Source organism: Nipponia nippon, unplaced genomic scaffold, assembly GCF_047370975.1.
Source record: "Nipponia nippon isolate SJK-2023a ecotype South Korea unplaced genomic scaffold, ASM4737097v1 scaffold_3, whole genome shotgun sequence".
Lineage (NCBI taxonomy): Eukaryota > Metazoa > Chordata > Aves > Pelecaniformes > Threskiornithidae > Nipponia > Nipponia nippon.
The window spans coordinates 111,171,376-111,194,430 of record NW_028262347.1 but is presented as its reverse complement, the minus strand read 5'-3'; the positions used below and the strand labels follow the sequence as shown (position 1 = coordinate 111,194,430).

Here is a 23,055-nt window from a genome sequence, read left to right as displayed (position 1 = left end):
GAATTTGGGAAGAACCTCCCTCACTGCAATCTGACTTATTTTATTTCTCGGTCAAACTTAAGATCTTGGAGCAGTCTTGTTTTGTGGCTCTTTGCTTCTGACAGAAGTTTATGCTGAGAGTGGAAGTCACCAAACAAGGAAGAAAAATAGGTGCTATCCAGTGAGAATTGCACAGTCTGCTCCTTCAACAAGGCTCCAGGTGTCACACATGGGCTAGGCTCAAAGCAACCACAGCTTTCAAATGCTAATGAACAAAGGAATCAAGAACAACATATGGCAGACCTATTGCTTTCTGAGTTTAGAAGGGAAAGTCTGCCTCAGACAAGCTCATCTCAAATGTCCATAAAAAGTTAATATGTCAAGCTCAGATTCCAAAGCAAACAGTGTTGCAAAATTATAAGGAGGACATTAAATAATTACAAATAAGTATAAGTAAAAGCAATTGGCCTTTGTTCATGTACATTGCCGTGCTTAAGAGGCTCCCTGTTAAGCCTTTTCAGACACCCCATGAAGGACATTATATTAAGTATATCATATTCACGCCCCTCTGTCAGCAGCAAGAGCTTTACATTAATTAACATAACACACAACCTTCTGGAAGAAGGATCCAGTTTAAAATTCCTCATCCAAAGTGTGGGCAACATCACGACTTTGTTTAGAATAAAAGGCATTTATCCTGCCCTCAAAGCCTTGCCAGCTACTTTTTCTGTAGTGGATAGACGCATTTTTTCACAGTACCCAAAGCCATCATTGAAATTCAGTGTTCTAAAATTTGAAATCATCCTTCCCTTGGCCACAAAGGTTACATTACTTCCCATCCCACACAGACTCAAAAACTTTCCATAATCCAACTAATGAGAAGAAAAATGTCACTGTAATTAACACACAAAGTGATGACCTAATTAATCACTAAAGCAGCAACGTGAAAAAGCTTTTGGGCTTTCAAAGTCTTCTAGCAAAGTCAGGCAAAAGGATTGCCAGGAAGCTTTTAAGGTCATTCCACTTTCGGCCACCCTCAAAATAAGACACATTTGAAACCATGCTTTTATATCCTATCAAACAGGACTCCACTGCAGTGAGATGCCTTCGATGTGTCAGCGATCTCCTACTCAAGACTCCCTGCCAAGTAGCACCCAAGTTCTCACTTTTTGGGCTCATGGCAGTATTGTCTCAAGCCCAGTATGCAAACTGAAGCTTTAGGCAACGGTTATGTTGATATTTGTCTTAACAGCAAGAACAGTTTGCAAAAACCACCCTACACTATACCAGCACGAGCAAGAGAATGTGTGCTTAGACCCCTGCAAAGAGTCACATCAGTGACCACTGATGACAGTGGACATAAACTTCAAGAATACTTTGCAGCTTATTACCTAAAACTGGTGTAACAGGTCAATGCTGCTGAGAGACTGTCCTGTTGTCCCTAACACCGAGCTGCTTGTATGCACACCCTCTACAGGGCTGACACAGCCACTCACCTATCTGTATGCCATGAAGGCTGGAGAACTGACCCAAGGCTAAAACACATTGTTATGTTCTTTTTTTTTTTTTTCCTGCCTAGATAGTTTTATCCTGGGTCAGGTCCACAAGTCTCCTCCTTTACATGCAGCTGCTCCCCACAGAAGAGACGGCAGGAATGAATAGCAGGTGAATCCTCCTGCTCAGCAACACTGTCCGTTTATACCTGCTCAGTGATCGCAGAAGCACAGGCTGAGGAAGCACACTGGGGCAGTTTTGACAGAGTAACAGCCTTCTATTAAACCCTTATCAGCACAAGATATCAGAATCCGATACACGTCATGGATTAATTCTTTATCAGATCGCTCTTACCTGAATCTGGTTGGCTTTGACAGCTGAAAAAGAGCCAAGCACATGGGCATTTCTGACTGCCAGACCTTTACAGTTAGCATCTCTTGAGACAGGCAACAGAATTCTGGCCTCAAAGTTAAGGGAGAAATTGCTACCTCAGAAGCATTACGGCATCATTTTTTGAATTATCCTTCTAGCTATAAATTAGAAAAAGATTTTAAAGAATAAAAAAGGTAATAACAAAAGGTTGCATTCTGGGGTTCCCAAAGAGGGGCTTTCTCCCAAATATCCTGGCACTTCAGCCAATTTAATTCAGACCACCTGCACCCCTCTGATGTCTCTTATGGTCTCTTAACTGGACACACAGATTATTAGAGTCCAAAATATTTTCACACTCTGGAAGGGGGAAAACAAACAAACAAAAAAACCCCCAAACCACAACTCACTCAAGCTCCCTTTTTTCCCCTCCAGGCAGCATTTTACTTTTACCTTAGTCTTGGCTATACCAACCAGTATTTACTGATGGTTGTGAAGCTAGCCCCTCTGCTGGTAGGACAAGACAACTTTCTCTGCCTTCAACGGGAAGAGCTCCTAAAAAATAAGCATTTTAACTTTGAAAGCTAGGATGCGCGTTTCTTTTAATGAACAAAGCGTTACAAACAAGATGCCCTCCTCTCACAGTTCCCTGGGAACTGAGCTCCAGATTCTGGTGCAATCTTCAAACAGACTGCAGTTCTGCAGGCATCCTAACAATGTATTATCCTTGCTTTCAGTTCAAGATAAGGTAGGTACTTCATTACCTTAATAAGCAGATGTACTTAATGAGCAGGTACTTTGTCAATTTAGTCCTAAAGGAAGAATTAAGAGAATAGAGCATTTACATTTCTAGAGCAAAACCAAATTTTAGGCCCCCCACTAGTATAAGATAATAAGAAATACACGTTACTAGATTTTGAAAAGCTTTTTTTTTTTTGTAAGTACACATCCCACAGCTCAGACTTTCAGAGGGAATAATAATTCCGGCTGCTGCTGTGAGCAACAGATTTCTTTTAAACAGAAAGAGCAAAACAGCATTATACTACATCATTTTTCAAGGGATAAAGGTGTTACTTAAGCTCACAATGATTTTTACATTGTTTGGGTTATGAAGAAAGCCGCTTAATGTTCTCTTTCCATTAAAGCAAATCTTGAAAGCTAGATTTGAGACCAGTGGAGATCAGAGTCCCTTATATTTACCCAAAGAATAAGAACAGCATGGGCAAAGTTTTGACAAGCTATAAACAGCTGGTTCAAACTGTGCTTCAGTCATGTTCCAGTAGGGCCAGTTCCCAGGGCCAAGAGAATCTGGTTGCAGAGGCGATTCCTGCCTTGTTTCCTGGCTGCATTAGAGCTACCAACAAAGATGTCGACTGTAAGGTTGAAATCTATCAATTAGGAATTGAACTCAGGCCAGCCACAGTACCAGAGAAATAATTAAGGTTTTTCTCATAAACAGGATAAAACAATACAAGCATTCAAAGCGAGAAACCAGCAGACCTTTCTGCATTTTGTGCTGCAACAAAAATCCTGAGGTGTTTACAAGACCGCATCCTAGCTTTGCAGCACATGCTTTAATGTATTACTGAGCTCATACATCACTTGCCTGTGCCCAGCACGGGGATTCAAGACCAAAATATCTGCAAACAAATCAGAAAAATAACTTCTGACCAATAAATATTATGTCCACCTCTGAAATAAACCAAAATCACTCCCAATGCTAACATATAGTCTCCACTATTTTTATGTTTCTACAGAGAAAGGTATTTGGCAAACAAAACAAGAATGATTTCTTGCCTGGTGCCACACTTCTTCAGACCAAGCAGTGCAAAGTCACCCACATAAATCAAACAGGAGACCACAATCGCACCGAGGAGCCTCTTTCACTTTTCTCCTCTACTGACGGTTCTCCCAAAGCTCCAGACCATGAATTCACTAGCACAAAAGCAGAAAATATGTGCCAAACATTAGATTTCCAAAGCTGAATACACAACTTTCAAGAAAAATTTGCTAGCAGCTTAACTAACTCCATTTTATAATCCCACAGTCTGCACCCATGAATCCAGTAAGTGAGATCCGCAGACATGAATTCCCCTATTCACAGGGCAGCTGCATTTGACACAGAGTAGATGAAATCTGGGTTGCAATACTTCAGTAATGGATGTAACATTTCTCAGCAAACTTTGCTAAAGTAGCCTACGGATCCTGGCTAACCTTCTGAAACATTCAGATCTCAAGGAAGAAACGTTTCCAACAAAATGGCCAGGAAGACAAAGGTTCACAAGTGGGTAAACTCTGCAGTGAGATGTTCACCTTACGAGAATCTCATGAACTAAGATACTTGCTGAACTTAGGAAGAGGCTGCCAAACAGTGGCTGTGCTGCAGAAGAGTTTCCTTCCTGTCCAGCAACAAATCCTCCCTTGAACAGATGCCTCACCTCTACGGCAATCCTTACAGAGCAGCTGAAATACAGAAGTGGATCTTTTTGCAAGTTCCCTCTTAAAAGGCCAACCTGTTGACTTCATGACATGAAGAAAGGAGATGAAGGTGGCCAATACAACTGCAGACACTGGAAAAAAAGCTAAGAAAGCCAGTTAAGCGAGGCTGCCATCCTGGGAATAAATCACTTCCACTTCAAGTTCATCCCCACCCCGGTCCAAAAAGCATTGCTTACTATGAGGATGAAATTTTAGAGAGAAAGTGATCCCTGCAGCACGGCTTTTAAGTCCATTAAAGAAAGCAAGTCACGGTATGGCATCTCAGGTGGAGGCATTTCTTTGCCATACAAACAGCTTTGCTCAAAATCAGCATCAGCTCTAGAAACCTTAAGTCACCACAAAAAAAAAAAATCCAAATAAATGAATTTTTCCAAAAACCCACTGCAGAGAAAAAAGTTCATTAAAGAGAAAAGAGGCTTGACATTGTCAGAGTCCATTTCAGTCACTGCCGCCTGGGAAGGGAAGTTGCTAGCAGAAAGAAGGAAGGTGACCTGGGATGCACCTGACTTGCTGAACCACGCTGCTGTGTTAGTGGAACTGGTCCATACAACGCCACTCAACTAACAGATTTGCTCTCTGGATTTGGGCCAGTGGCAGAGACAACATTTAATTAAGCTGCTGCATGAACGAGAAAGAATGAAGGAAAATTACAGCAGAATGAAATTGGCTACGGCTCTGTAAGAGAAGCACACCAAGATGAATCAGCTAGTAAATAAAGAGCAATAACTGAAAACTAACACCGCTGTCTCACAAAGAAATCAGATAATGTAAAAGAAATAAATGCTGAAGCTACACAACTAGAGAAAAACCCTAAACGTTAATAAAAATACTGGAAGCGTGGGTAGAGTGCCATGACATAGGCGCGCTTCTTTCTTTTTTTATTCTGGTCACAACAGCCTGGAAGTGAGGTCTTTCCCTTTCATTCCACCTGCTTCCTCTGTTGAGGTGCCAGCTAATGCCAGAATCTGCTCACATCAAAATCTGTTGCTCCTAGCAAATGAACTTTCCCTACCAGAATACTGCAAGGTCAAGTGAAAAACAAGCAGTGGTGGCAGATGAACTCTGAGTAACCAAGCTCCGCTATAACCACTGTGGTATTTTTCAGGAACCATTCTGCTGTGCCAGAGTCCCTGTGTAACAAGAAAAGCATGCAACAAGAAACACATGAAATGACAAGAAGGGTCTAGTAACCTTGCTTCTTCAAGGAGGAGTGAAGTGATTACAGGTCACTAGAAAAGATCTAGAACCAAGCCAGAATCGTCCTCTAGAATCCACTTTCAGTTTTTCAGCATCATAATTTTTTCAGGCTACCACCTGAAAACTGTGATGGACTAATTCTTCAGATAGCTTACATGCATAAAACTTAGAAGTTTTCTTACAGTGTTTTAGTAACAATTTGATCTGTACTCTCGGCACAGTTATGTTAGGCTTTTAAACTACCAATAAAATACATTTATGAGTTTTTCTTTGGGTTTCGTTGCTTTTTTAATAAGGAAAAAGTAATTATTGACTGTCTTGTACTAGGCTGTGATCTGAGCTCAGTCAGGCTGATTAGCAGTGACAGCATGTCAGAGGTCATTACCATTAAACACACCTCAGTGAACGATTCAATGGAGTTGTTATTCCACCAGTGGTAGCCCTCAGAAGTGGGTTTAAGAATGATAGGGAATGATCTCCAGATCACTCCGGGCTAACCTGCATGCCTGAGCACCCTCTGCTGCTCAGCGCTGGCCGGCCCGAGCCAAGCAGTTCTGCACAGTCCATCAGTCCCGTGGTTACCGGTCCATCAGTCCCGCGGTTACATATGCACCCAGCGCAACGCTGCTGCTGGCAGCTACTGTGGTAAGAGTTACACCCGAGCGTCCTTAGCCAACACTCGTCGTTCATCTTCGAGAACTTGGAAACAAGCAAGTGCCTTGTTTTTTTCAGCTTGGAAATTATGGCTTTAGATTAGCTCATTGTGAAAGGCAAGATGTTTGTGTGTGCATTTTATATATAAATATATACCTATATGTAAGTATATGAATGTGTGTGAATAGGCATGTATATGTATTTGCATATACACAGATATCTATATATACATATATGGATACACACATTCATATATGTGCACATAAAATATACACATAGATATCCATATTTTATATATATGCACACAGATTTTCTTGACCATTTATTTTCATAAACAGGCTTTAAGCTTGCCGTCCCTTTTTCATTCTCTTAAACCTATTAGCAAGAAACGTGTGTGTGTGTGTGTGTCCATTATGTCTGTACAGAGAGGGAGAAGGAAGGAGGGAAGTGTGTGTGTATATATAAAAATTTTTTACACAGTCTCAGCTGACTGTAATCCATAGGCCTCCACTCTATACAGAAGCACTTATCTATCAGCAGGTCCCCTTTCATGTATCCTGCATAAATGCTACAGCCATCCATTACAACATGACTAGGTCAGCTAGCATTTAGCTCTCCTCTCCCCATGAACCGACGCTACATTTCTTGCTGTAAAGGGAACAATGCTGAAGGTACTATGTGGACTGCTTGCAGCCACTCACTTCCTAACAAATATCTGAAGGGAGCCTCCTCCTCTGTCAAGGTTTTCAATAAGTGCAGTTCTATGGAGTGCTGGTAATTTAACATGAGCTATAGCTTCAGAGCAGGGATGCCAGGTATCCTACAACAAACAAGCACAGCCCAATTTGGCCTTCTTTCACCTAAGTAAAATTGTAAATGTTCCTTCAGAGTGCTCCTGCCCAGACTGGCAGCGAGCATAACCATACACATCCATGCAATGCTTTAAGTGCTCCTCCCAAATCCCCAGTCTCTCCTTTATGACCCCAAAGGCAGCCTTGGGAGAAGCAGCACCTCCTGCAGAAAGAAAGAATATCACACAGGGTGGCTCATGTGGAACAAAAGTAGCTGCAAGATGGAAGAGTGAATGAAAGCACCCAAGCGAGGACTGCAGTGTATGCTACAACAGCACATAAAACACCTTTTAAAAAAAAAAAAAATCCTATCCTCCAGTTCCAGACTACAAACTTACTCTCTGCTTGTTAAAAGTGTTTCAGTGAGAAAAATAAAATTACTTTAAAAATGATGATGGGACTGAATTTCAGACAATGGGGAAATTCAGTCTATTACTCATTGAGTTAATCTATTTATTCACCTTGAAAAAATCCTGATCAGGAGAAAGGCTATTAAAAGAATACAGGGATTCAGCTGCCACCTTCCTCACTGAGTAAGCAATCAGAAGATGCCCCTTTGAACCCTGCGTTAATAAAACTCTCATTAAATGCAAACCTGCACAATGTTATCTTAAAGAGGCTCATTAGCTTAAAAAAAATTACTTGTCTCAAAATGTGCTTATTTCCTCATAGGTGAGAAGGTGAGTTTTCAAACCACTAACTGCTGCAGCTTCTTATTTCAAGTCCATCAGCGCTGCAGCTATATCTTGCAGTCCATCATGTCTCAATTATTTATGTAAACTACAGAGATAAATCCACAGACAGATGTTATAACCACTATTACGGGATAGGACAGCAATAGGTATCACTCATTCCAGTATGGTATGTAAGATTTCAGCCAGATAAGGCTATTCTGTCTTCTTTAAATTTTCATTTTCTTTAGGTTGGACAGGAATTATGAATTGCCTGTAAAAAGCAGAGGTATGGAGAGAAGGTAGGAATAGCCTCCCCATCTCTCAATACTCAAAACGAACATTCGTGACTGCTCTTTTCACTGGAGTAACGACTAGAAAAATCAGACAATCAGCAACAACCAAACCCAATCAGCCTGCTTAGTGGAGAATAGGGTCCAACTAAAAAGTACAGTTAATACCATAACAGGATACCCGAAGTGGGGTATCTCTCTGCGGCCGAGTTTAAACATGAATGTGTCAAAGATTCTCTAGGTAGAAGTCATCCTGACTCTGTATTATAATTAATCTGCAATTAATCAGATGACCTCGCCAATCCAGCACTGTGGGGTACAAGCAGGACTGGTTTATGTGTCTCCCCAACAGTAACACAAATGCATTGCACCCTTGAAAAGTCGTGAACAACTCACCTCTCCTGGCAGAAATACACATAAGATTGTACAGTAGGATTCAAGACACTTGTTAAAGCCCACCACATGCATGCACACAGATGTTTTTACATTTGTAATCTTTCCCACCAAAAGCCTTAGGATAAGAAAATGACAATTTTTATTTATTTATTTTTAAATAGCTGTTGTAATGAGATGACGATATAAACCAAAGGGTAACTTTGCACTGCACTGTTACAGCAAAAAGCAGGTAATCATTGCTCATAACTTTCCAGAATGATGAAACAAGCAGAGGGAAAAATCCAATGTGAGGTGGATTTCTCTAAAGTCATTCCCTTCATGGCAAAGGCATACAAATAAGAAAACGTATGCTAGGAGCACTCTAAGGGGAAACCAAAGAGGCACAAACAAACAGGCAATCCAGACAACAGGGAGCTAAGCCAGGTTCAAACCAGCATGTCCTTATCAATGCATAAGATAATTACATCTTATGAAAATATTGTCATTCATTAATATACTGTGTTTCTCTAATCAAGCCATCAACCTGACAGCCCTAAAGGCCTTATTCTCCTCAAGCATCCCCTCTCCCTGTTTCTTTTTGGTGATTTGGGCCTGCAACATCTCCATGACTCTGCAACACAGAGCCGCAAGTGTGCGTGCACAAGGCTCCAGTTTGCACTCCTGGTCCGACATCAGAAGAAAATATGTGGCCCTAATATTAAGGGTCTTCCTACAGACCTTGCTGCAGAAGTGGGACAGCCAACAGACCGGGACAGAATGGTCTTTCCCAACAGACTGCAGAAAGCTTCAGACCTTGGAAGGCCCAAGGCATTCCTCAAAGAATTATCCTCTCATTCTTCTGCTGCATGATCTGCAACTTTCAAACACCGAAATTCAGTCTTTAGGCCAAAAAGGAGTATTACATTATCACAGGCCCTTGGCTTCATCCATTTTCCCTGTACCGAGACAAGTCTTTTGAAACTTTCTAAAGCATGTTATCTCAAAAAAGGCATCTAGTCCTAGTCACCCCTTGGACAGCGTGATGTTTCAGTCACCTTCACAAAAGCATAATACCTTTGGATTTCTCCAGCTTCCAACAACTGGCTGCTCTGAAATCTATATGGTTAAAGAACCTTTCAAATGTAACATTTTTTACCATGAGAAGAAAGCAAACAAGGATGAAATACCCACCCCCTCACTTCTTTCCCACTTTTTTTTTTTTTTTTTTTAAAGAGGAAATGGGATAAATCAAACAGACTAACTTCTCTGAAGGCTAATCCCTCTCCAGGCCTTGAATAATCTCTAATTTAGACTTTGTCTAATTTCACTGAGTGAAAAGCCATCCAAGTCATTCATGAAAACTTCTAAAGCTAGGGAAAGATCACATGAAATTTCAACATACATGAGGAGTTGCGTGGAGCAGGGGAAAGCTACCAAAAGTCTGGAAGAGAAACATGTCAGAGGTTTCACTGGTTCCAGACAGCACCATGCACTGAACATGTCTGATACAGGCTGTCCAGGGAGGGGTATCATGGTGCCAGTTTTTTGGCCGTATCTTGTCTCAGTTGCATGCTGATCTTTACAAAAGTGGCTGTTAAGGCAAAAGGAAATGAGCCAATGAAAAACCTTAGTTGCACAAACCAGAGGTGAGCACAAACACTCTGCAACCACTTGTTTTTTTTTAATTTCTTCCCAGTTTAGTCTTCTCTCCCTGGGTATACAGAGAATTCCCAGGGCAGGCACTTTGTGTCACATTAAATGACATTAATTTGCCAACAGCTATCTATTCTGCTGCTTCACCCCGAGTGCATTATCTGCCCACCAGTGTTCATTTATGTCTGTTTACAAAAAATAAAAATAAGGATAGTAGCAAAATAAATCTTCTGGAACCATATGTGATGTTATTAAGCTTACAGACTTACTAAGGGAACCCATAAGGTGGTTTATAGACATGTAAGATGTATATTGACTTGAAAGATGCCCTCAGAGAGTTTGTCCTAGACAATCTCTTTTGTAGTGAGGAAAATGACAAGTACGAGCAATGTAACAGTACTGAGCTGCTTGGTGTTGCATAGACACCAAGTGTCTGGGGTGACCGGGGAAGTGATGGACAGATATTTTTTCAGTATAAATACTCATATCTTTTATGGTTTGTTTACAAGCCAGAGATAAACAGTAAATTCTCTCTCTCAACATTCTTCCATTTTCCAATTAATAAGATCCATAAGCCTCTTGCCCAGCACCCAGCTTGGTCAGTACTAGCTGCTTCAGAAGCCAGGAAAAGAAATTATTACTGTCATGAAGGCATGCAGCACAAAAGCACCCCCAGATATTCCTTAGCCTTACAAGTAGAACATAACTTCTGCCCTTGAACAGGAGGAAGACGTTTAAGAGAATACTGAAATGTCTTTAAATAATCAGTTTTGCACAAAAATCTTGCAATGTTAAAAGAGGCCTCGAATCTTCTTATTACAGCTGGCTTATAGTCCCCTTCATAGCTTCATAGAATTGCAATAGAATCACACAACAGAAATCCATTAGGTCCACAATTGCTCTGCCAGCACAGCATTGTTCCCTACTGTATAACTTCTCCCAAGAATGCTGTGAGGATTAATTCATTGCAGCTTGTGCCATGCTTTGAAAGCACTCAGTCTACAGAAGAGCCAAGAGAATTATTAGAAAGAGGACAATCAAACCCTGGTGATCCTCTCTTTATCCCAGTGGGCCCGGTTTAGAGCAGCAATTTAGCCCAACAAAGAGAACAAATTCAAAACCAAATTCAATACAACAAATGTGAAAGTGTCATGATAAGAATGCAGACAACACAGGACACAAGAATCTCTAAAATGGTTATTAACTTCTACTCCTTACCTAATATTGACTAATGCATGGGTCACCTTGCTTGCAGGCTCTTTCCATTGACCAGCATTGGTAGAAAGCCTTAGAACTGAAAGGAAAAGACAGTTAACAGTGCCGGCACACAACTTGAAATTTTCTAATCCAAAATGACCAAAAAAATCTGCTTTGGTGAGATGGCAGTCCGGGAACCACATCAAAACAAAGGTCATCTTTGAGACAATCTGTGATCCAGGGCAGAAGTTCCCTTCAAAGCCCATCTAAGAAATGTAAGGAACATGGCAGAGGTGAGGAGAACAAGGTAATGACTAGGAGACAGGAAGCAGAGGGGACAGGAGAGCCTAGGTCCTCCCAACGGCTTTCATCACCACATATTAAAGTTCATTTCCCCCAGAAACAGGACAGCGTCCCTGGTCTATAATACATTTTATTCCACTGTTCTCCTCCAGTTCCTATTTATGCAAGGTTCTTTCTGTCTGAACTGGACTACATCCTGTGATTTAAACTCAACCCAGCAGTGACAGATTCTTTACCTCCCTGCTTATCTGGAATTGGAGAGAGGGATTACACACCAGCCTAGGGAAAAACACTCCCTGTAGGAATGAGGGTGTTGTTCTGTTGCACAGATGGTCCCTGACAGACTTGGGAGCAGATCTGAAAACATTCTGCAACAGGAAGAACTTCTAGGAAATCAAATTCTTCTGCTAGAGCACCCAAAACATTTATTTAGGTCAGAATCTGTAGTGTTTCTATGGTGGCAGTTACCTGCACATCTCTTGGTAAGTACCAAAACAATCACAGATCCTGTAGCACATTTTTGGATTAGTTTTCCATATTGCCTGAATAGAAAGGAATTTTCTACAAATTTGTATATACAGGGTTTTCTGGAGGTTACATTCCACAAGAACAGTTCACCTTCAACTTAGAAGTGAAGGAACAGCACGTCATCAGAATTTAGGATCATCTAGGAACATGGATGCTACATGGGAATCCATAAGCACAGTGGCTGCATACTATTATTGCATGAGAGAAGCTTTCAGTCCTGCAGACATGGATAAAGTTCAGATTCAGGACAAGAAAACTAACTAAATAAAAAACAAGGCAACTAGATTACACCTCGGTTCCCAACGTAGAAAGTTTCAGCCACATTAACAGGAAAACTAAAAGATAAAGTAGCTTTCTCATCTGTGCTAGCAAATGTTCCAAGGCTGGGGGACAGAAGGGTGACTGTAGTCGCAGCGAGATGGACTGCCAAGCCAAGGGAAGCTGTCAGGACACCTGGCTAAACTGTGGCGTTCATCGACTTGAGACAGTGCTACCTTCTCGCTTCCTAGTGCGACCATTACATGTCATCTACAGAAAAAAAGATGCCAGCTCTGAGTAACATTATTTGTCAGACAGTAGGTACTGTACTTGAATATCTGAAGTAATGTATTCAGAGAGAGTTTCCATTCAGGCATCTACAACATTAATTCAAAGGGGTTTGCTCTGCATAGCAGGACGGAAAACATTCATGTGAAAAATGAATTGTTTCAACAGGTCAGATATGTCTATTGCAGCCCGACTGAGTAAGTATTTGAGTGCGTTATTCTTCCATTCCACTTTCCTTCAGCTTCCACAGGGGGCAGGTTTGAGAAATTACTGGCTGGTAAAAGCACCTCATCTTACTAGCTGCAATTCTTGGGAGTAGCAAATGGGCTAGCAAAGAATCTTATGTGCTCAGAGAGCACAAAAATGGCCAAGTGATCCCTTATATAATGGATGAAAACTGTAGGAAGTTTGTACAAAAGGGCAGTTCATTTTTGCTTGCAATTGCAGGGAGTATTCAGATGTTTTTATTTAGGTGAGGATGGTTCTCTCTCATGTCAGAAGAGTACTGTGGCCGACCATCTCTTTCCCACTGCCCTTTAACTCCCCTTATATGCTTGTATTAACTCCTGTTGTTCATTGGGTGATCACACTGAGAAGGGGGCAGGGGGTGAAGGGAAGAAAGATCCTTTAGAACAAAGCAAACAAAGAACACAGCTATATTCTTTTCTTCACAGCGTTGAGCATGCAGGTACTACACCAGTGCTGCTGCAGCTACCCTTGGCTCCTGTGTATACTCTGGCTGATTATGCCTCCATGCATTCCTTGCTCTCCTGTGTTCCTCTTTTCCCTGCTGGGTGTCACTTGGTGGCATTCCAGCATGCCTCTTTCTCTTTGAAGGATGGCAGCTTCTCCCTGTTTTGCCAGTAGGCATATTCTTCAGTCTGGCAATTCGCTTGTCATTGCAAGCAGGTTTGTGAGGGCTGTTTTCTTGGTTTGTTTTGGCAACGAGCGCAGTAGATGTGATTTGTCTAGCACAGCAAGCTTCTTGTTATAAGTTTCTCAAATTCTTTTCCAATTTCTTGTTTGCACTGAGCATTCCTCTGTGCTGGCTGGTTCTGCAGCATGTACCTGTGCTCTGACTTGAAAATGTCAAACGTGATAGATGCAATCTACTCGAAGATGCATGAAATACCACATACCTAGTTGTGCCAACAAATTTATATTTCCAACCACAGTAAGTGGCTGCTAGAGAGGCAGTGGGTCTGTTCCTATTTTTTTTCTGACTAAAAATGTGTATCCCTTTAACAAGTTTATCCCTCTCTCAATTCTTAATTTACCGAACATGTCCTAGTACACAAAACACTTCCACTCACCAAGACACACCTCAGCAGCTGGTGGACAGAAAACACCTGACACAAACATCCCTCCACCACCACCTTCACTTCTAATCAACAGTATTCCTGACCAGTCAAGGGGTACTCACCCATAGAATAAAGGTTGTCAAAATTCTGATGCATCCGAATGATTTCGTAATACAGCTCATCATAGCTGCTGGGAGTGGGGAGAAAGGTGTCTCCGTAAGTGATGAACATGTTGAACAGGTTCACAACCTATACAAGGAAATGAAAAGAAGTTACAACAAGAATATTTACACAAAATCTACTCTGCAACAGAAACAATACAAACTATGACCAAAACCTTCAAAGAAATAATTCTCAGTTGCATTACACAGTATTACATTACTTCATTGCTTTATTATTTTCCTTATAGTACGGAAGAGACAGACAAGAAGCTTAAATACTATCGTATCTGGGGCCAGGAAAACAGGTTTCTATTATTTTGTATACAAAGGCCCACAGACCAAGAAAAAGCATTACCAAATCTGGAAAATTAAACTAAGCCTTTCCTCACATGGACTTGTTTATTTGAATGAGAAGGCCCTACAAGTGAGTCCAAGCACTGCCCTTTCCAAACATCGAGCAAAACCAAACACAATGATATTCCTCAGCTTTGTGGCCTTGTTCTGATATCTCCTTACCAGGCCAGAAATCCTGGATTCTTTCCTAAGATTCATTCAAGATTAATTAAGTTGTTTAAAATAAGAGGATTTGCTTTGTCTGTACTCACCATAAGAGCAAGGGTGAAGATGTTGTGCTTGGCCAGCAGCACAGTCTCATTAGACATGAGGAACTTCAACAAGTTGATCAAAGCTAGGAGAAAATAATATGGTTTTTTTCCAATAAAATTATAAAGCAAAGCCATTCTCAGCAAGTCACTTAAATACAGATGCATTTTCATTATCTAGTATAAACTAACCTAAATGCCAGCTGCTCACCTCTCAGAAATATATCAATTTACATGTGGGTTTGGGTTTTTTTTGTAGCTAAAATACTGTGCTGGACAGGTAAGTGACAGCTATTTTAGTGTCCCATATTTACTCTCCTTCACTGACTTCCCAATCAAATCTGCTCAGGCTCAAGGTAAGTCTTGTTAGCTTAGTCAGTTCACAGGAGATTTTTCTATCTGCCAATTCCTGAAGTAAGCCTTGGGGTTGGAGAATCCCACTGTCTCGTTTCTGCTTCATACATCACCAACATGATGTATATGTAGTCAGCCCCAAACTGTCACTCTTGTTAATACATGCAGTTAAAAAAAAAGTAACAAAAAATAACAGAAAAACACGGCATAGTTTTTCCGTAGCTGTATGTCAATGCTGCTGCAATGGTATAAGGAAGGATAGATAGTACTTTATTGTGTCAGTTATCTAGGGCTGTGCGGTAAAGACTACAGATCTGGTTCATGCTTGTCTTCAGAAAATAACAAAAGCTTCTGCTGTAACCACCCAAAATCAGTTAGTGATAGTGGGAATTAACAAAAAGGTTGGCTAAAAGAGCTTTAATCAAACAGACTTTACAATAAACAATTGTATTCCATACATTTGAATAAAATGAAAAGTTCTTTATCTTCTTGTTTCTAGTTCTTGAAAATTTCAAAAAAGAAAGCTATTTTCTTCTGTGTTATAGCTGCTCAGGGCTGAAAGCTGATGCCTGCCTAGAACAGATTCTTAATGTATTCTCTGCTCTGAAGTCAGCAGATTTCAAGACTTAAAACATCTGAATTAGATGGCCTGCAAAGTCAAGCTGGAATGCTATACAGACTTTTTTAAAAAGGTTCTTAATTACCTACTAATTGGTAACTGCATCTAACAGAGTAATGCCAGGCATTACTCTGATTTGTTACAGGTTCACCTATAATTTATTAATCTGTTCTTCCCCCTCTTACACGCTACCCAGTAATCTGCAAGAAAACCAACTCTAGTTTGGGAGAACCCCATAGCAAATGCAGAACAGACCACTCATCTCAGCTCAAAGGTACAGGCTATGAAATAAGAGTAGATAAAACACAGGGAACAGGAACGAGGTAAGGACAAAATTTAGATACCCTTCCCCTCCCCCTCTTCAGGATTACAGAGTATTCAGAAAAGGTAAAACCAAAAACCTACAGTAAAAAGACAGATGTGAAGAGACTGGTAAGATCTGGAATTAAACAAAATTGTCAGATTCTGAATATACAGTGCTGCAACCACTACCTTCTGATACTAGAAGTTCATCGGGAAGATCAAAAGTTTATATATGCCCCCCCAAAAGGGAAGCCTACAGTCCTAGAGAGGGTATTTATTCATCACAGACAGAAGCTGCTTCAGTTTAATCTACCAGTTGGTGGCTTGATGCTGAACTGCAAACCAGAGCAAAGTTCTCTGCAAACTCCAGAGATTAAAGTGATTTATCTTTCAGAGCTATTCCAGAATTTAACAATCAGCAAGCAGCACCTCTCCCTTCCGCGACAGCAGCCCACCTCACGAAGCAGATATACATACTAATACCTTTTCAATCCAGCCACAGAACTCCCCATACCATCATCACCTCATCATCAAACTCAAACGCCTGCGACCAAAAGCAGAGCCTAGATTCCACAATAATCCAGCTCTGGAAATACTCCTGTCAGATATTTTTTTCTATAAAACAGCCATTTCAAAACAAAGAAGTAGCAGGTACAGATGGGCTCTCCACCTGAGCAGCTATCCAGCTAAAAACAGGTTTCCAAGGTAACCGAGCCTCCACAGCAAAAAAGTAGAGTCTCCCGTAGTCAGTGCCTTGGACTGAAGACAGCTGCCCTGCATCTCTGTTACAGCAGCTTATCGGCCTTCTCTCTATTTAATAGATATAAGCATAGTTTTACCTCTTTCCCAGCCACACAAGTCCACATAGCCACATCTCGTGACCAGGCGCTGCTGTTCAACTACTAGCAGTTGGGGCTTCTGAAAGCAGAGCTCTGGGTTTTCTATAACAAGCGGTGTGAAGCCTCTTGTTCATCCTTGCCTCTCGCTCTCCCACCAGAACCTTGCTGCAAGGCCTTTGGCAGAGGGTGGTCGCACAGCATGACGAGAAGCCACTGAACATCCAAACACAGTGAACGTGAAAGCTGTCCGTGGTGGGGAGACACTATTTTTTAAAGAACAAGCATAACTGTAATTGTCACCGACTGACAGAGGCAAGTACCCTACAATTTTCCACTGCAGTATTTCTCAGCTACCTCCCTGAAGCAATTGCACTGCTCTGTATTGGTGACAACACTCGAAGGAGAACTCTTTCTCTGTTCCACCCCAACAACAGCTCCTACGTTTGTTCCAGCCATTGTGATGAATTTGCTGCTCCAGTCAGAAAGAAGACAAGAGATTACCGCTGCTTGAAATCAATCTTTATACCTGAACTGCACTGCATCTAAGCCCACTCGCAGCCGATCTATGCTGTTCCTTCCCTAAGAACTAGGAAGGAGAGGGATGTGCTTCACATGAAGAAGAAACTCAGTGCTGGGCTCAGAGCTGGTCAGAAGAGCTAATCCACCAGGTTTACAGTCACTGTGTGCACTGTACAAATTTATCTAACTGTTTGGAAACCACACATTTCTAAAAAAAAGTTGCAGTGCTCCTAATTAGGATATACACTACATCAATGCTCAAAGAGCAACCGACCTCTTTCCACGCCAGCACATTCTGCACCAGCCTCTGCTCAAGTGGCTCTAAGGAACAGGAACGCTGTGGAAAACAAGCCCTTAAATCTGTGGCTACTTGTGTCTCCGCAGTTTGCTTGTAAGGCAGAGCCCGCACTGAAAACGAGGACAGCTATGCCCTGGAGTTTTCGGGATTAACAACTCTTAGATCCAGCTTCACAAGCCCAGTGCCCTTCAGTGACAATTACACACACAAAATAAACCCTTAGAGCAAAGGTCCAACTGGCCGAACGCCCCTCGCCCCTGAGCTCCAACGGCGCGCTGCTGCTGCTACTCCTGAGCAACCTGAAGCCAAAGCAGATGTGGCACTTGTTCCCTGCTGCAATCAACTGTCCTCCTCTCCTAGCCCATCTGCAGGCTGCCCTCTCGCGCGAGCCAGGAAATTATCCATGCTTGTTCCCAGCGGAGAAGCAGTTCAGTCTCTGAGCTGCGCAGGCAGACAGAACTGTGGCCCTCGCTTGGGCTCAGCCACATTATCACAATTTGTGCTCCAGGATTTAACAGTGATGAATGGTTTGGGCATGAGATCTATTTCAACATTAACTAGAAAACAGCACCATTTTTGCAAAAACCTCTAAAGCCTTTCTTTCTAAAGACACACGTCTTTGGTATCCCTTACCAGGACACAATACACCCACTACGGTAAGCCTCGAAACATCCATAATTTCACAGTGCAATAGTGCCACTAGAACTTCTTTAGCAGCAGAAGCAGGAGGCTGTAACTAAACTAGCAGTCATCAGTATTTGCATGCAAGCTCCTCATTTTGTGACCTGAGCTGAGCACACTGGCTACGCTTCTTAAATCAACAAGAAGAGAACGTGGCCTTGAATACCTACATTTACAGCCTCAAAACCAAGCAGAAAAGTATGTTGAGTGGACACTTAAATTGGACATGAAGCCATATGATTGGCTGTATGTGAAAGTCGTGTAAAGCATCCAGACCGGTTTTTAGGCAATTTTCTCTCCCAAGGATTATTACAGCCAAAGGATGAAAAGTGACATCACCAGCTTTTACAGATACCCTTCCTGCTTTTTAAACTGAAATGACTGCCGTGAAAGAGGTTCTTCGCTCTGCCGCCGCATGGCTGATTTTGAGGACGGGCACTTTCCCTTATCAGCTCTTGTGGCCAGTCTGTCTATTGAGGAGCAACAGTACCCCTGCTCAGTTATTCGCTGCCCTTCTTCAAGCCAGTCCTCTGTAAAGAGGCTGCGGGCAGCCAGCATCTCCTCTTCTCTTCTACCTGGAAGGAGGTAATTCCTGTTCTGGACAGATGCCCTTCACTCACTCCTTCCCATATTTCTCCTCCCATAGCAGACTTACCCTCTCTCCCTGTAAGCCTTGTTTCAAACAGACGTAAATTCAGGCTCAGCACATTTGGGATTCACACAAAGTTTTTGTTCTATTTAGTGTCTCAGTGTTCACTGGTTGGATCAGGTGTAATGCAACAAGAGTGTGGGGGTAGGTTAAGTAGAGAAAAGGGGAAAAAAGGAAAAGTAGTACCATCCCTTGGGCAAGCCAGAATGTAGCACAGACTCTGCCAAGAGCATGAGAAAGCTCTGATGTGTTATTGCACAACAGAGCAGAAGAGAACAGCCCTGAGACACATCAATGAGAGCCTGGATGGGTTGAGCACAGTATGGAGGCCTCTGTCACCGCATTGGCTGTGCTCACAGGTCAACAACCTTCAATGGTGCATATAATGGCCCTCAACAAAGGAGCAAGGGAGAAAGAGATGTGAGGGCTCCCCAGAAGCTGCAGTGTAACACCAATTAACAGGATCCTGTACTCTATTAAAATCCTCCAATTTTCCACCCTCCAACTCTCAAGGCACACTGGGAAGAACAGTGATTTTTCCATTCCCTCTGGAAGTTAGCATTGTACCAACAGTATATTCAGTGTCCTGCTTTCAGTGTTTGAACTCACAACCCCCTTAGAATGATCCCCACCCACACGTCACTACAGGGCGGCCGATAATGACATCGGGGCAATACTTCCTTGCTGCAGAGAAATCCTCTGCCTCCGAGGGCTTCAGCAGCACAGTAACCATCCTGGACCTCTTACAGCCTTACTGTTCACATCTACATACTCTCAAGGCAAGGTCCATACCACTCATAGCAGTACATGGTGAGCCAGATCTGGTAAGGATTAGTGCACTAGACTGGAACTAAGAAGGAACTGGATTAAATTCCTTAGGAAGCAGCACTTTGTGTGCTTTCAATTCCTCATTCCGTGCTTCAGTTCCTCCAACATAAAGGAGAAAACAGCACCATTCTGACTGAAACAGCACTGGAAGCATAAATAGAGCAATAAATAGAATAAATACAGCCCTGGCTGTACCTGGTGAGACTAAAGGCCCACCTACGCTCAGTATTCTGTCTCTAACTGGGCAACATCAAATGCCCGCTGAAAAGCAGTAGGCCAAACAACGCCTTCTCATAACCGTCTTCCAGATTCCAAAATTCAGCACGATCCCCTTACATGAGGGAAACTACAGCAGAGAGTGTGGAAATAACAGACTCTCACAACATGACAATACCATAACCACGGACCAGTCCACTCTCCTGTTCCAGACTGGAAGTCACAAGGACTAAGCTAGGATAACCATATATCCCACTGTGCTGTTACGAGGAGGAGGAGAGACCCTGGAACAGAGTAATCACCTGTAATAAATGCTATACCCGAAGAGAAATTCAGAAGCAGGAAAGCAAAAGGCTCAAATACGATATACTGAGATGACCTGAGTGTTAAGAGGGTTCAGATCTGGCCACGTTCAGCATGGGCAGACGCTCAGCAGAACAGTGATCAAAACAAACTCAGCAGGAGATGAATATCTACAGATAGGATTTGACAGAAAAGAACCAACAGAGGTAGTTTCCAGATAGAGCAGTAGGAATAGGAAGCATGTCTGAGAAATAGCTACATTGCTATTACAAACTAATGCACCAGAACCCCCTGAGGCACAAACTATCCCAGCATCCTTGGACAAGTGAACCAATTACTCAGGGACAGCACTTGCAGCTTCCCGTCAATCAGCCAAAGCGCTAGAAAACAAGACTGTTGCACCATTGCTGCAGTCCCCTCTCAGGGGAGGAGGGGAAGCAATAAAAGCTCTGTCCACATCACTATTCAACATGCTTCAGCTCCTTCCCTCTGCTCTGATAAGGAGGGAGCACCCCGCTCATAGCTGTAACAATTCACCTGGCTGGACGGCTCCTCTAACCGCTGCCCCAGGCACTGCCCAATTCCTGCTCCCGGCCACCAAAGCTCCGTGGCAGCCGGCTATCGGCAGGCTCCCCATCGCCAGCATCTACAGCTGTTCCCTCTTCTCCCCATGACTCTTGGGGCGTAAGCACAAAAGCAGCCTGGATTCTTAATGAGAAACAACAGTTTGCCAGAGGGCTGGAGCACATGCTGGCATGACCCATCGCTCCCAGGATCAGTCGAGTAGGCCACTTCACTTCCAGTCCTTTACTTTCTTTATATAGTCCCCATCCCTGGTACTTGCTGTTCCCATAACCGCAGCCAACGGTGTGAAAATTGCAAGCTTAATGGAAATGCTGATTGCTGATGCCAGAGCAATGCTGCTTGATAGCAATCCAGCAAGCAGTAAGAAAGAAACCAAATTTTCCAACTTCAGCTAAAGCTCAGATGAACAATATGCTTTTTTCTTAAAAATAAAAAAGCACACACCCACAAGCTTCGTTCCTCTAAAGAGGAAAGGGAAGTATTGAGCTCAATTCTATTCTGTCTGACAGTGCAGGTTCACACTGTTAATTAAATAGTAGTCTTGGGAGTTAAGGTTGCACATTTTTGCATGGGGTTTTAAAACAGAAAAGGAGGAGCATCTGGAGAAAGAGCAGAAACATTGTGTGAGAACACAGAAAGACAGCAAAGTAAGGGACCCAGGAGTGCTGCTTCTTGAAAACAAAAAGGGGACAGGGATAAATCACTGGATTCCGAATGCTGCAAGCCCTCCGGTGCAGACAAAGAAATGGCTGTGAACAGCTCTGGCTGTAACACTTCTGTCATCAATGGGACTGTTTCCCCAGAGAAATTATCACACTAGGTCACCATGATCTGTAAACTGTTAGGGATTTCACAATCAAATTCTCCAGTGTTAGCTAGCTTTATTTAAAAAGTAATTTGCAGGACAGAGCACCATACCCGGATGAGACCTGCCAGACTGAGGCAGGATGACCAAAAGGTTACTAAGACTTTTGTCCACTTAAATAACTAAATTCTCTTTGTGCTCATCTGAGCAAGCCTCTGTTGATGAAGAATTCCCATCCTGATCTTACCAGGCGATCAATAACAGCCACAAATCTTGTATTATTCTTTTTCTCTCCATCGGCAACCAGGGCCAAACTCTTTATCATCAGTACTAAAATATGTTAAAATAAAGAGAAGGTAACTAGAATTAAGTAACAGAACACTAAGAAGGATTTAAGTAAAAGCAGATGCTTCCTAAAAATGCCCCATGCAGAGAATTTAGAACACTCTCTTTTACAAGAAAGCCACTGAGTTTTTGCATTTCTTACACTATCTTCTTTAGGAGGTTTATACCAGTACATTTCACCAAATGGCTGCGTGCTCTTACCACAAAAGTGTTTTAGCTTTGGTTGAAGGAGGTAACGTGGAAAGGTTAACATGAAATTGGACCACCAGTTGAGAATGCCAGCAGAAGACTACAAGCAGGCGTTTGCAGTCTTCCTTCTGAACTTCACATCTTCTGCCTGTAAGTGAGCTTTGTAAGGTGGAACTGGGGTTTTCTTTGGGGCAACATGGAGTGCTACCAGAAGTACAAATTAAATAAATCAATGAATATCAACCCACAACATACATCACAACTACAAACAAAATTTATTTTATAAAACTATCTTTCAATTTCAATCCTTTCCTAAATTCACTGAAATAGCTAACAGGACTAACAGTTGCAGTCCAGTACCAAGCTTGTGCCAACACAGTACCACATGTCTGACCAAGCACCAGCATTCCTATGAGTAAAGAAAATAGGCAACTCTAAGAGCTGCCAATTCCCGCTACCTATTCCATGGCGCATAACAGTCACAGCCTTTAGTTTGTGTGAGAAACTATATTCTTTCCAATAGATTTTCAGAACTATTCCACCTCCTCAGAAACTTCACTAGAGTCAACAAGCACAAGTGCTTGTGAACCTGTCAGGCTTTCTAGTAAACAGCTGGCCAATATTACCTATTTTCTTTCAATTTCAAAGACAAGGAACAGAGATAAAGCTTGCTGGTCACCTATCTACAAGTAAAGGTTAGGTAAGTTGCCATAGACAAGGACATTACATAAAAGGCAAGTTAATCACAATTTTAATACTGATTTACTGAGCCACTTAGAAATAAACACTAATTCTAAAACTTCAACTTAATGACCCAGTTCATCAGAATACTAGAGGACCTCACTGTTT

At 42.1% G+C, this 23,055-nt stretch overlaps 1 protein-coding gene across 8 annotated transcripts in view; it reads right to left on the bottom strand.

The window, feature by feature from the left end:
• Window positions 1-23,055, bottom strand: part of ARMH3 (armadillo like helical domain containing 3) — a 129,504-nt gene that overhangs the window by 57,053 nt on the left and 49,396 nt on the right. For 7 of the 8 annotated variants that reach the window (XR_015706163.1, XR_015706164.1, XM_087763829.1 and 4 more), the window contains 3 exons: window positions 14,677-14,759; window positions 14,033-14,159; window positions 11,254-11,329 (listed from right to left, as the gene is read on the bottom strand). Coding sequence is in view for 6 of the 8 variants with exons in the window: in XM_087763829.1 (XP_087619955.1) it covers window positions 11,254-11,329; window positions 14,033-14,159; window positions 14,677-14,759 (286 nt within the window). In the remaining 2 variants the exon portion in view is untranslated. Of the gene's footprint in view, window positions 1-9,678; window positions 9,974-11,253; window positions 11,330-14,032; window positions 14,160-14,676; window positions 14,760-23,055 lie in introns of those variants that run through there. The other variant, XM_087763824.1, reaches the window with a different exon arrangement.